This window comes from Ischnura elegans, chromosome 8 (assembly GCF_921293095.1).
Source record: "Ischnura elegans chromosome 8, ioIscEleg1.1, whole genome shotgun sequence".
In the NCBI taxonomy this organism is placed as follows: Eukaryota; Metazoa; Arthropoda; class Insecta; order Odonata; family Coenagrionidae; genus Ischnura; species Ischnura elegans.
In genome coordinates this window covers 107,948,885-107,964,540 of record NC_060253.1, presented here as the reverse complement: position 1 = coordinate 107,964,540, position 15,656 = coordinate 107,948,885, and the positions used below count along the sequence as shown (strand labels likewise).

At 36.7% G+C, this 15,656-nt stretch overlaps 1 protein-coding gene across 3 annotated transcripts in view; it reads right to left on the bottom strand.

Annotated features, from left to right (window-relative positions):
• Nucleotides 1-15,135, bottom strand: part of LOC124163821 — a 187,144-nt gene extending 172,009 nt beyond the window's left edge. For 2 of the 3 annotated variants that reach the window (XM_046540919.1, XM_046540920.1), the window contains exons 1-4: nt 14,890-15,135; nt 13,423-13,536; nt 4,512-4,600; nt 395-2,987 (exon numbers count right to left, since the gene is read on the bottom strand). In XM_046540919.1, coding sequence (XP_046396875.1) covers nt 395-2,987; nt 4,512-4,600; nt 13,423-13,498 — 2,758 coding nt within the window. In that variant the 5' untranslated portion in view covers nt 13,499-13,536; nt 14,890-15,135. The remainder of the gene's footprint in view (nt 1-394; nt 2,988-4,511; nt 4,601-13,422; nt 13,537-14,889) is intronic. The other variant, XM_046540921.1, reaches the window with a different exon arrangement.
• Between the last annotated feature and the right edge of the window lie 521 nt (nt 15,136-15,656).

The following is a 15,656-nucleotide window of genomic DNA, read 5'->3' as shown; positions in this document are numbered from 1 at the left end:
TTCATCATATATGTTTTACCTACGCTTATCATCTACATATTGAATACGAGTTCAAAATGGAGTTGAAAGTCAAAAAATCTATGGAGTAAACTTTCTACCGATAAAACACACCAAAAATACCAATAACACATCACATACAAGACCATTTAAAAATTGAAGAAAGATTGGAGTTACACTTTTATCCAACATGACCTATAATGGCCCTCCCTTTATGATTCTGATCAGCTTTGATCAAGCAAGAATTAAAGGTCCACTCTTGGTGATAAGGAAAGAAAAAAACAACAGGAATATGAGCACAGGGAGGGAGGCCAAAGCCCATACCGGGCTGTAGTGCCAAGGAAAAAAAAATAATAATATGAGCACAGGTCCACACAAAAAAATTAAAGTTACAGACCTTTAGAAGCAGTAGAAGGAAGTCCCTCAGGATCTGATGGTGTGGTGATTAAAGGCTGCTTCTCATCTGAGAGGTCACAACTTCCTGAAGAGGGCTTTTCTGCAGTTTTCTCCGTAGGCAATGTACTTGTGGACTTGCTGGTAGATTGGTCATCAGTCCTCTCATGAGGACCCACAGAGTCACAACTGGCACTCTTAGTGGAGGGAGAGGCACCAGAATCGTGCTTTACGTCTGCAACATTGTCGTCAGATTCACTTTCTTTTTGGTCAGATTTGGTCGGAGCACTGGTTGTCACTTGTTCTGGTTGATCACTGCCAGCATTAACTTTCACACTGGCACCACTAAGCTCTTCCTCCTTACAAGATGGGCCTCCTCCACTACTTGAGGCTTCACCCGAACTGGTTTCCTTAGCGTCATTATCTTCATGAGACCCATCTGTACGAACACATTCTCTGGAGCAACTCCCAATGCTCAACCTGTTATCCTGGGAAGCACTGACTTCAACGGGAGGGTCAGGTACATTCTCTCCATTTGAATCTCTCTCAGTCCCAACAGTTTGATGACCACCTGGGGACGGACCCTGGCCTTCACTTCTGTCCGGTTCGATATTTCCAGCTACGGAGGAAGACTCTGGAACAACCAACTGAGGCTCCACTGGACCAACAGGATCCATTGGTACCACATCATTCATCCTTGTCCTGGGATTTCCAGAGGCAGATGCTGGCCTGAGGAGGTCTAAATCAGCCTCAGCAGAAGATGGTACCATAGGCTGTGGAGTTGGGACCAGTGAAAGTTCCCCTCCCCTCCGGCACAAATCTGGCATGTTTGGCGGAGGAATTCCTCCTCCAAAAGGGTTGGGTCTAAGCATTCTTTCCAACTGCCTGTCTTCCTCCTCTGAGCCAGTTCGCAACACATCAGGAACTGAGGAGGCAGAAGGAGGTGCAGGATCTGGACCAGATGGGCAATCACGTCGAACGTCAGGCACACTGAAATCTGCCACAGGTCTGGTCAAGGACCTATCTCCTTCCCTCCCTCCCGGAGGTGATGCCTGTGGTTCATTTAACCGGCTGGTTGATGTTGGCCGAGGTGATTCAGCAGGTGGTGATTGCCTCACAGGAGCAGAGGGAGATCGCGATGCTGGGGCATTGCTCGCACTTGAAGACACAGACGACGAAGAAGAGGTTGCTGGCCGCTGGTTTCCAAACAATGACTGAACAGGCTGGGAAGAAGTCCTTGAAGATCCAGCTGGGGCTCGTTGAGGTGAAGAAGAAGACGACACTACTCTCGGTGATGATGTAGTGACATTACTTGGGGAGCTAGTCACAGCAGGGGAGGAGGCAGAGGTCCTACCTCCACTCAAATACGAGGAATGAGAAGAATACAAGGCCCGGGATGATGAGAATTCAGGGGGACAGGTAACTTTAATTGACATCAGGGAAGGGATGGTAGGGGAAAGAGGAGTCCTGCTAGGGGACTGCACATTCGGTTTAGGAGCAGATGAAGAGGGCGATTTGGAAACAGTGGAAGCAGAAGAGGTTGAAGGTGACTGGGAGGGTGATGGTTTCTGTAGGGAGGAACTGGATACAAGAGAAGAAAACTTCGGTGGATTTATCTTGAGTTTTACTGATGGCATCACAGGAGGAATCTTAGGAACAGGTTTGAAGGGAGGCCCTGAGGAGTGGGATGTTTTGGAGGAGGAGATCATCGAGGAGGATGAGGAGGAACCGGATGTTGAGGAGGGTACATTTCTGGATGAATGGGATGCTGTTGGGAGTGCTGACTTGGTAATATTGCTGGATACAACTGCGGGCTTGGTTGAGGTAGAAGATGAAACCAACGGGGACGAAATTGCAGGAGATCTTGAGAGGGATGGCTTTGATGAGGTTGTTGGTAATGCACTTGATGGTTGATTGGAAGGAGCTTTAGTGACTGACTGACTGGTAGATGCCTTGGCTTCAGTCTTGCCAACATGTTTCTCAACTGATACGACAGTGTTAGCCCCTGTCGAAGATGTTGTAGTAGAGGCAGGTTTGGATTGCACATTACTTTGAATTGTATTAGATGAAATAGAAAGAGCAGGAGACTTCCCAGTGGCCACAGATGTAGCAACAGAATCTGAAGAGGAGCTGCTTGCAGAACCTTTCAGAGTCCCTGAGGAGCTGTTAGCAGTTGTCTTCACTGACAAAACAGGTAAATTCCCAGAAACAGCTGAGACATTGGACTGAGTAGTTTTGGCAGCATCATTGGCTCCATTTGGACTAATTATCTTGGCAGACTTTGGCACGCCACTGCTAGGTCCAGGCAACTCGGTAGGCACTGAAGAGGATGATGCAATAGTTTTAACAGATGACGACAGAGGTTTTTGGGAAACATTGTCCGAAGAGGTAAGGGATTTTGCTGGTGCAGGCTTTTGAGTAGTCTCTGGCTGACTAGTTCTCTCAGTTGTTCCCCTTGTTTTTTCTCCAGCAGAGTCCACTGCAGGAGCAGTGCTCTTTGAATGGTCAGCTTTCTTCATTTGACCTGTATCTTGACATTCAGTGGATTTGGCAGAACCTGGCACAGCTAAAAATGAAGACTTTGGAGCATCTGTCAACTGCAACAGAATAGAAATTATGATAAATACAACTTATGGTACTTTTATCACTTAGTGGACTTCCAATGGTACATTAAATATAAGTTGAGAATAAATTATCTCAGGGAGTTGCATCACTGATGGTCTGACGTAAGAAGGGGACACATATAAATCACATGATGATGTGAGGCCGGATAGTACAATTGACAAGTTGAAAAGCATCACATAATAATAATAATAATACGTCTTTATTGGGCGAGATTGAGACTAGAAAGTCCCATCTTCCATCTAACCCCTAACATATTGATAGGCTGAAAGTCCTCAAGCAGACGACACACTGATTTCATTTAATTGAATTAAAACAATATAATTTTATCTGCCTGAAACTTGATTCCCTATCTCATTCCACCTTTTGGTAGTTCTAGAAAGAGTGATGTAAATCTTTATTATGCTGGAAACAAGGGTCACAAAATAGTTACATCAATTGATCGATATGCTTAGAAGGTTTGTAAGGTTAAAATAAGAACTGTATTACACATTTTATCAAGAGCTAAATAACAATTGATCCCCCCTTCCACAAGGAAAATTATCAAACAGCATGAGTTACCACAAACTTTTGTAGGATAAAAACATGGAAAGGCTTCCGACATGCTGAGTTTGATCAATGAAATTCAAATGTTCCTCCACTACATTAGGCTAATCATGACAAGCAAAATCTAATGGAGTAAGAGCAAACTTTAACCAAGAGTTCATTCTATGCACAATTTATAACTTGACATTGGAGCTCATGCTTGTGCGAACAACAAATCATTTCTTTCACGCTATTCAATAGGACCACCGTATTTCCTCAATGAAGCATGGTGAACCTTCATTTTGCTATAATTTAAGAATTCAAAACAGGAGAAAATCCATAAAAATTATACCTTGATAATGTTCATGACAATACCTGACTATGACGTAGAACATTGAAACTAAAACTGGTATTATTGATAATTATTAAAAGATGCAAGCCTCAAATCGCCCTTCACTATGATATATTTCCACTACACCTCTCCACATAGTCCAGCTGATGAAAAAAAACAAAGGCAGGCTAAAATATTCCAAAATGTTAATTTTTTTTAAACCAGAGCCAACATAGACACAATGGGCATCCTCCCAGGAATATGACTTCCATAAAACTAAAAAATCCAAGCCTGCAAAACTTACGCAGTGGAATTAAAAATTAGGGGTAAAAACTGGTGGAATACTAATGCAGATATTGGGTGGCCATTCCCCATATTTTATCTATCTTCATATTAAACAGCTTTCTGGTGGAACTGAAGGGAAGGATGAATTGCTAACAGGCAGGGCTATACTGCCTTTCACCCGAAACAGCCGCTCTGGGTAGTGTTAACAATAACATTGGTATTTATGCTACATTCAACAGCAAGAGCATTACTTTAAAAATTACAATCACACACAGCTATAAAACTTAACACTATCAAAGTGAAGAATGAAGTGAATAATGTATATAGCTGGAAAATGTTTATCCTGTATAAATCCTACCTTAGTCGAGCCTCCAGCTTCTGGTTTGGCTTGAGTTGGCAGATCACGGCTGCTCCCACCTCCTTGATTGTGGTCCATTTCACCTTTACCTTGAAAGAGAAATGCTTAATCAGACAAGCCAAATTCCTATGTAATACATTAATATGTTGATAATTAACTAATTTAATCACACAAAAATGTCAGGAAATAACTGAAATCCCACCCAAGATAGTCCTAACATAGTTCAATTAAAAATTCCCTAGGCATAAAATCAAATATCTTCCTACAACATTTGATAGCAAGAAAAATAATTTTAAACAGGTATTAGTGATATATCGATATAAAGTGGCTCATTTTCAGTGATGCTGCGAGCTGCCTAGGGGTCAGCAAAAATATTTATTTTATTGGTAATGTTAAATTAATCCCTAGCGCTGAAATGACTCTACCCTATATAGCTTGTTATGAACTGCCAATGCCAATTCCCACAATGACGAGTGTAGCTCATCACCAGACTTTCATTATTTTAGAACAATTTGGGGAAACAAAATGACCATTTTTAAAGGTAAGCAATGTTAAAAACATCCATAATGTACATTAAGAACTCATGTTTCATGAAATATGATGCTTTGGAGGCAATAAATTGATTTTATACAAGTAGCGAAAGCTGAGTTCTCAACGTTTAAAAATCACTTTTAATTTCACAGTTCTATGTTGACAACAAACTATAAAATATCATTTTGTTGCCAACCATTCTATTTAAAAAGTAGCAAGGGAAAAATATAGAGGATCACGATATTCAGAAAATCAATTGAAGCAGAAGGGGTCAATACTGAATTTAAAAATAAAATTAATCAAGCAATCTTTCATGGATCATAAATAATAAAAAATATAAATGCACTTTAGCTGCAATTATAAAGGAGACTCTACTACTTTTTCAAAAAGGAAAGCTAAATTCAGTTTTTTATACTTCGATGCCAAATTAGACTAAATTAATAGGCAAATTAAGGCTCTATTATTTCAAAATCTATGGCCAATGGACTTTTTACTATGATGCATTAATATGTAATTCACAATTTATACTAAAAATTAATAATGATAAATACCATTCCAAGGAAATACATATATTATAAAAAATGAGGAAAATAATCCAAGGGTTCAAACTGAATGATTAATGTCCTGCAATGAAAATAATGACATTTCTACTGACAAAACTTGGAAGAGACACTGCCCACTGAGAAACCTTTCCTCTTCAAAAACAGCATGGCTTCACAGCTATTTCTTTCATAGCTGTTAAAAAATGTCATAAGATCCCACGAGAATATTTTTGAAGCATTGATTTATACAGGGTATTGTATTCCGAGTCAAAACAGAAAATTCATTCCCAAGCATATTGCAAAAGACATGTGATATAGATTCCCAGAACGAGGCTAGAAATTTTTCCATGAGCTATACATCTACAGTAAATTGCTTGCTAAAATTAAAGGTATATAGGAAGATAACATAATGAAAATTTTCTGAATCTTATGGGACAGTAGTTCAGGGAGAGTTAAATGGGGAAACGTTTACCTTTACCTTATCTTTAACCAAGCACAATTTATAGCAATGAGGATATTCTCATTAGAGGTTAGGGCAATTTTGTACAGTTAAAATTTGGCAATCATCACATTTCTAGGAGATTTTGTCACAAAAAATTTAGGCAATTCACATTATACTTAATTGATGTGAAAGAATTATAGTATTATGGCACACAATGCAATTTGGGGGTTCATTATCTTGGTAAGGACATACACCACACAAAATAGCATAAGATGTTGACATGTTTTCAACAAAGAGATTTATATATTCAGCAATTGAAGTGAAATCAGTGGAAATGCCAGAATAGTGATTAATAATCCATGAAAATAGTTCTACTTATCCTTGCATGAGAAGCATTAATAAAATACTATGATGCACTACAGAAAAAAAGGTAAAAAATATTGAAAGAAAAACTTCACAAAGAAAGGAATAATTAAAATTTTTCAGTTAAAATGGGAACTTAGGAAAATTTATATTAATATTAGGCATACATATTTACCTACCCTTGAAATTTTAGAACATGAATTACATGAAGGAGAATAATAATAAGAATTCCTAAGCCACTAACTATGCTAATATTTGATGGTAACCATTATTTAAACACATGGGCCAAAATGTAAAATGTATATCATTGCAACGGATAGGGATAATCTTAAAATTTGAAATTTTCACAAAATTAGACTCACAACTACACGTGCAGCAGAGGTCGAATTTGCCTTAAAATTCACGGAGTGAAGATGCCTCTCATTATTTGAATTTTAGATAATATAAAGAAGTAAAAATGACACAAGGATAGATGATAAAAGAAAGATGAAATCTATGGATTTTTAATAAAAGGAGATAAATGGACCAAACCTGCTCTCTCATAAATAGGAGCAAAAATGTCCCTCAAACGAATATAGACACCTCCCAAATTCAAACTTGATTCCATAGAAGTGAATTAAGCAGGCTATCACTATTGGATTGAAATTGGGATTGAAAAAAAATCCTTCAAGGCTAATAACTAAAGCCCAGACGCTACAATAAATATAATATGATGTCCTCCATGATATACAACTACATATAGCATTAAATTATTGCATCAGAAAGAAACATAAAATAAGCTAACATTTGAAATTCACTTGCATGCATTCCTTTGTTCGCTAAAATGTAATTTCTGGCAAATGTAGCAACCTATCCACATAAGTAAAAAGTAATTTCTCATAACAACAAAGACATAAACAATTTTAACTAAAGATGACTTCATACTTATCACTAAAAGCTCAATTTAAAATACAAATACACATACCATCATTACCTTCCCATGATTTTCCAACAATTTACCTGACAGTCACTGAAACCTTTAAACATTTGCAGAGAAAAATATAAGCTATCCCACACAAATGAACTGGGAAACAAAATAGATAATTCTAAAATATAAGTAAAATATCTCTCTCACATAATTTACATATTCAAAATTATAAACATGCTGTTATTCAGGAAACAAGCCTATTCATATACTGACTGTTTAGCTGACTTCTATAAAAATTCAAGAAATGACTACACCAGTTTGCTTTTTCTTTAGAAAAACAATTGCCCACAGAATCAAATCTGCTCATCTAGTATTATAAGAGCTATCTAAATGAGTGGATTTGATTCGGTGGGCGATTGTTGAGCGTTTATGCAGTGGAGGTATCGTTATACATTACATTAATGGAACTCATGATTAAATAATTAATTAAAATATCAATTTCACATTCATACAACTAGCATATGTATAAGTAGGCCATTGTCTCTTCTATAATCCGTTTCCATGCAATCCCTCCCATATTTATTCAAACTTCTCTCCCCAGGGGAGACCTAATTTTACCATGACAACCTTTTGAGAGACTACATAATTATAAGTACAACATGCATTTCAATGATTACAAAAATTTCCTAAGGGTTTGGCAAAAAGTTAGAGCTATGAAACAGTCAGGGTGCCCACTACTTTAAAATAGAAAAAAAAACAGAATTTCAGGGTTTCCATGGTGCTATCCGGTACAGCCCGTTATCATTATTGGGTAAAATATTAAAATTACTGACCAAAATAGACACATAATTGTAAAGTGATCATAAAGCCAACATCAACAAAGCCTGTAACATCAAAAGATAATAGAAACTTCCCTACATAAGCAATTTATCACCAATTTGACTTAACAATCATGCATTGGTTCCGTCACTATAATTCAATGCATTGGGCTATTATTTGCCGGATGCTCTATGCACAAATGCAGATTTTTCCAGGATACAAAAACTTCCCCAAGACTTTTCAATCGTCTATGTAAGCAGACACCCTTTGTGTTCCAATGGTTCTCTCACCACTAGTTCAATTTTTAGCTGACACCGGAGATATAAAAAAATTTCTGACCCATTTCCTTCACTCTTCTGATTGTTAAAACTATGAAGATATTGTCATCCTATTAACCTTCAAGAAATTCTAGGAGCAGTCACAACAACATAATGAATTGGCAAAAGAGAACTACTGATTCCATTCTATATAAAATAGACCATGAAGAATAGCTTCACACCAGAAGAATTATCCATGAATTAACTTATTCCAAGTGGAGTGCATACAATACAGCAGAAATTCAGCACTGTTTTTAATGAGTAACACATATATTGCAATGTCAAATCAAAATACACCAAATTAATCACCACTATAAACCATATGCGTAACTATCCCAGGACAAATGTCAACAACAAAAGATTCAAGATGATCATTTTTTTCTGAAGGTTCAAAAAATTGCTATTTGCTTTGACTGTGCTTTTCAAAAGGCTTTTGTGCCATTAAAGGTATAAAATTCACCCCAACACTCAAAGAAATCAAATTCCTTAGGTAAAAATAAGAGTAACATATCATTTTTGACTTTCTTTTGCTACCACTACCATAACTATAGGGTACTAATACTTGCCAATTTTGCTCATTGACAGTAATAGCCATATTTCATTACAAATGTAGGTCTTGGCTTTCTGTAAGGGAAATTATCATTTAAGGCACTTAAATATCCCTGAATTACAATGAGCCTATCCTACTTTATATTTTTTGTATTGGCTCTTCAAATGTTTTTACAAAATAAAAGTCATTAAAATCAAAGTTTGGACACACGGCTTTGATAGTACAGAATGACTTTATTTTGAATTTACATAGCTACAGTTAGTAGATTAGACATACTTGGGCTCTAGATTTAGTGACAAGGGACAGAAAAAACTGAATTCTCATAGAAGAAAAAAATATGGGGACCTGTATTGCAGAAGCATCTCTGAAAGAGTTCAACCACAACAGCTACTTTTTCAGAGACCATCTGAGCCATCCCTCAAAATTGAACAGAAAAAATGAACGTGTGATAGGGGCTGGATGAATGAATTATGATAATGCTCCATACTTGAAAGCAAAGAAAAATTTCATGCCAGCCAGATGATAGATAATGATGATAGACACGTAGTTAATAAATACCTTTATGTCCTTCACTACAAAGTTTTAGACAAGTGGCCAGAGACACCTATGGCATAATCACAGAAATTAATGTTTCAGGAAATTGATTTTTATCAGGAGAAAGTGGAACACAAGATGATGCTTGAATGAAATTGCAACGAGAAAATGAATTTCACCACGACAAAATTTTTAATGAAATCAAAGAGCTAAATGCAACTATGGATTCTGAAATGAAAGCATCGAAGGAAAGTTTTACATATCAGCACAACCAACGGAGATAATTTTTGCTAATTTATCAATTTTCTGCCTATTTCAGAATAAAAACATTTTTCACAATCAGATCTCTAGAAAACCCAAGCATGTAAGTTAATATATCAGAGTGCTGAAAAAGATTAGGATATAACATTCACATCACCATTGGCAGCTCAATAAGAATGGCTGAGGGGCATTACTATACTCAAGAGAAAACTATATGTAGTCTATAAGTCTAAGTAGGATGAATAGCTTCAGTAAATCATTGTGGTAAGAAATGACACTCCATTGATTATTCACATATGCAGACACAAAAAGCAACAGTGAGTTGCCACTAAATAATTGAAACTATAAATGTAAGTTAATGTGAAAACAGGGTCAACACTCAACATTTTATTTCCGCCATTGATAGAAACATAAATATCATTACTGGATAAATCAAGGGAATCAATTAGATTTTCTAAAGGAACTGAAGTCAAGTTTTACTGAAGAGCACAATGAAATCTGCAAGTTATCTCATGAATTCTCTTAAGTAGCCTTTAAAGTTTAAAAAATATCAAGTCATTTAACGATGATGTACATTGATTTTATACTGGCAGAGCAGCTGAGAAAATAGCATTTTCAATAATTTGATAGCTTTTCATTTTAACTAAATTACACGAAAAATGTTCTACATGGCATAGAAAATATAATTTCAACACTGTAGAGCTGGGCAAGGATAATATGTGACTGACTACAGAACCAAGCAAACCATGAAATACAGGAAATGAATATGAGGCACATATTACAACAACTAGCAATGAGAGTCCCTGAGTGTAAAAATAATGCTAAATGGCCACAAAATTAATCAGCATAAATAAAAAGAAACAGAATAACTGAGGTATATAGGCAGTCTAATGTGGAAAAAGAAAATGGACTTGAAGTGATACCTTGATGAATAGGAGAGGTCTGATGAAGGGTAAGCAACAAAAGAGAAAACAAAATAACAGCATTGTCACCTGGAGCAAGGCACTATGGAAAATGAAGAAAGTCTAGTTACACCATTGTATTGTCTGGGGATGTTTTATTGTGGATATGAAAGAAACCGTAGAAGGTGAAGTGCATTGGGAGGAAGTGCTAGACATGGTGGGTGAGGAAGTAAAACTTAAAGTAGAAGAGAAATATATGAAATTGTGGATGAGTAAAGGGAAAGTAAATGCTAATGAACAGTAATATAGGGAAGAATAAGAGAAAGGGGAATGCAAGAACATGACAATAATAAGGACAGCTCATCAAATACCAAATCAAAGGGCAAAATTCCGTGTTCAATGGGAGGCAGGCTAGGAAAATTGTTTTAAGCTCCATCTAAACCCAATAATAAACCACCAGTGATCATGACGCAAAAAAAGATAACTTTCAAGCCAGGGCATCAACGGAAATCTGAGAGATTAACTTAGTAAGAACAGAGAGCTTTTCAGGGAGTATTATGGGACAAACTGAAAATATTTTTCATGCCAACATGTATTTTGTTTCTCATGTTTTTAATCCATCAAACTACTTGTGACTCCTAATAGCAAAAATAAATTCTCTAACTATGCAAATTCTTGATGTAGGGAGTGTGGTAATCTAATGGTTTAAGTACTTGGCTACTGAACTCAATGGCCTTTAGAACAACCCCCTAGCAAAAATTCTCACAATGCAAGGTGGCCTACGGAAAGGATCCCTGAATGGGTGATATTCACATTCACATGACATTTAGCAAAGCCTGGCCGTCACCTAGCACAAACATTTTTAAGATGAATAACTCAGTGGATTTCTTAATGTGTTGGTTATGATTACATTTTAACCTTCAGAACAATTCAAGATCTACAAGCAACAATAAGAACTCCGGTCTAACACCCAATTTGAAAATATGTCAAAAGAAGTCATTAAAGACTACCACTATTTAAGTAGTGAACCAAACTGTTTAGAAAGGAAAATTAATCTCAAGGAAGAGCAGTGCTGGAAGAATTTCCGTGAATCAATGGGTCGCTGACATCAGTAATAGAATACATATTTAGAGGAACAGATAGAAAAAGAAAAAAGGATTTATTGGTCGCGAAAATAAGTAGGCTGGCTGGAATAAAAGGAATTTTATATGGATTCAAGTTGCAGTCATTACAAGGTAGATAGGATTTTTTAACTATAATTGAAAAGTAACTTAATCAGTTGATAAGTTTGACTGGAACATTATGGAACACAAATATACTAAACCATTCACTTGAGAACTTTGAGGCAGTAAAGCTACAGTAGCTTCATAGTAGCCTATGATTTCACAATTTATGAACACCTGTGATTTGGTGTTTTTGGACCGTTATCTTTCTCTGGGCCACGATACACTTTTCCGGATTTTAATTAGGGGGTTTCCAAAGGATTTGGATGGGATTTGAACCTGTTACTGGTCAATTATCAAGTCAATGTCATGACCATTAGTTATGCCTATGTTACAGTGATACCTCCAAAATATTCGCCAAAAATAAGACAGGAATCATCATCACGAACAAAAAAAAATGCATTTCCCTGGAGATTTCCAAAATATAAAAAAAGTTCCATTACTATGAGCACGTTATGAAGTTGTCATATAAAAATCTAAATGAGATAAATGGTACACACATCGTTTCAGGTAATAATTTTGTATGAATAGTAATGAAATGTTGAAAATATCATTTTAAAATGGTCGTATGCTTTATATCTTCAGCAGAAATAAAGGAAATAATGGGTCCATAGTTATTGATCATAAAATGTGGAATTTATATTGAATATTTAACTACTTAAGCTACAATAATTCTGAAAAAATCAGCAGCAAAAAATGGAGCTTGTATTGAGTTTCTAAAATATACTCACTAACATTAAAGGATTGGGTTAGATTAAAAAGATTTCTATTAAGCAGCATAAGAAAGATAAAAGATGGCTGAGTGAAATGCACAAAGCAATAGATGAAAAAAATAATGCAATAATGCATACAAAATAACATCATATTAAATTAGCAGAATATTTTAAAGGCTAAAAGAAAACAAAAAAATAGCTTCACTGATACTAAGGGTTACGAAATTAAAAAAAAGAATACTTGAGCTAGGAGGTAGAGTGCTTTTAAATGCAATGAATAATGTATAAGATGAGATTGATATCAACTATGGTGCATACTCCAATGTTATATGTATCAATGATTAAGGTGTGCACAATGTTATTCACGGTAAATACTCCATAACTAACAGTAATAAACAGATGATAATAGCGATTTTCCTTAAGGAGCGTTCCTTCAAAAGTCACGAAAGACGTACAATATAATGTTTCTGCATGAATTGATACAAATCTGTCACAAAATTACCATATAAATTTTTGAATTCCATCAAAATTCAAGCTAGCTCTCTTTTTCTTCAATTAATAAGCATAAAATTCAAGAGATACACAAAATAGACATTGGAAAACATAAAAAATGGCCTGAATGAATGGATAACTTAGTTTTCTACATTACGCTAATTGAAATGGCCAACTATGACATAGAATCTTAACTACTAGAAGGAGAAATTACCTTGCAGGAATATTTCTCAACTGAATTTCGATTTGTTGCCCAAGAGATAGATATAATCATTTTCTTTAAAATTATATACAAAAGCTAATTTCCACACAAACCTGATTTTCCAGCAACCTGTCCATCTTCTTCTTCGTTTGAAGTGGTAGCTGCTGCTTCGGCATCCATCTCCATCATTCATTTCATTGTGTGGTGGTTTGTCTTATTGCCAGCTCCTGCAGCCAAGATAAATACAGAATTGATCATTAGTATTGATATTTTACCAGTGATTTCAAGTAAAATAATAACTGACACAGCAGTTTTTGCTTCTTTTTATGTACTGACACACGACTTAAACCCTCTCTCCATTATGCATTCTTACTTGAGATTTTAAAACACTCCTTAATGAAGAAATATTATTCTTGATCATAGGAATGAACAAGGTCATGCAAGACAAAATACAAATTTCTATCTTTACAATTTGACTGCCAGTTACAGAAATAAAACGAGTAAATTCGATGCAAACTATTTATCTCTGTTTAAAATGAAGTAGGGAAAGGCAGTACTAGAACTCACTAAGATAAAAGAAAATAATAGAATCAGGTTTCAGTGAGGGAAAACTGTAAATCAGTGTAATGACACACAATTATATTATATTAACATTTGGGCCCTTTTATATCAATAACACAAATACACAGTGTGAATATTGATGGAATCTGCATTTAATGGTTTGCAACAAAAGTTTCCTATTAAACTTATAAAAATGGATTTTGAATCAAACAAAATACAAACTGAATAAGCATAGTGGCTCGCATACAGCAGTGAAATTACCAGACCAAACGATAAATATGGGAATTATTCCAATGCTCGTCATGCAGTTCTACTGAAAACCTTAACCAAAACACAAAACAATGTAAGGAGACACTAGACCAAAACAAAACTACACGGGTGAACACTATCAAAACATAACCTTGAGCAGTAAAAAAAAACATTATCGCGCCACTACTTCAAATGTATATCGAAACAACAGGAAATATAGCAAAAATCGAAACTAAACTGTCAAGGTTTTCATAAAAAATGACTCATACTCCATAAAGTCAATATTTTAAACGATTTAACATGAACAATGACCAGAGAATAGGAAATAGAAGAAAAATGTTTTCAATAACTCCACTAAAAGCTTTTCATGGAAAAATTGCGCAACACTAGCATGAAGTACGACAAAAGTTTGATGGAAGAAATTAAGAACAACGAAATTAAGCTTATTTCAAGTTTCCAAGTCTCATTTCATAATGAAAGAACATTTTGGACGATGCAGTGACGTCAGGTAACACGATTAAGAAAGTTTAATTCTCGTCTAAGGGTTGAAAGAGAGGACGGAAATGAGAGTCGAGAGATAAAAATTTCGTGAACTACCCAATATGCTCCAACATCATGTTCCACCACAAATACAGGGAAAGGGTGTACATGCGAGGAGATGAGGGTTCACCAACACAAAGCGTGGGCATAGAGGGAGAGAAAGAACCCACCCTCAGCCAGTTGGGAAAGGGAGAGAGGGGAGAGAAAGAAGATAGAGGCAAGGCACTCACAGCCACCCACCCACTCCCAACTCCACACGGCCGGCCTCGCGTCTCCGGGTTCAACACGGCAACCGTCTCCCGAAAAATTCTTTCTTCATCGAGAATCGGGTAATCCGACTCACCACCACTTTCCCAAGCACTTGATCTTCTTCTAAGGTATAAATTCACTAAAAATGTGGCAATTGTGCCACTAAATAACTCACACACCTTCCGACAACACGCTACGAATCTCTAGCAATAGGAATCAACATCCACACGAGTCTCACTCGTACAGCAGAGACCCCTCACGCCACTATCGCGAGGCTCGGAGCGGAGGGGAAGGGAAATGGAGAACAGTTGGAGGGGAAGCGGAGGCGGGGGTAGGGGATCGTGGGCTGTTTGACTGGGACGGAGGAGGGAGGAGCAAAGGAGGAGAGGGGAGGCAGAGAGGGGAGGGGGCAGTGGAAGCTCCTCTGGTGGCAGGGTGGGGAGACTTCTCCACGGCCCTCCCCCCTTCCCGAGCTGCCTCTCTCAAACCCCCACGCCACGTACTCTCCTCCTCTTTGTGTGGTTTCCATTCCTTCTCCACAGCGTCCTCCTTTTCTACTTCTTTTCGCATTGCTCGGGAATAGACGAAGATGAGTGGGAAAGCCGACCTCTTCTCGTTCACGTTTTTAATCCCCGCATAAGAGTCTCGCGAGATAAGAAAGCATATATAGCAATGCTAAACGGGGTGGTGTCTTGTAGGAGGAAATTTTTAAAATCCAAATGGCGCCGTACTCGATGAGATTTGATTT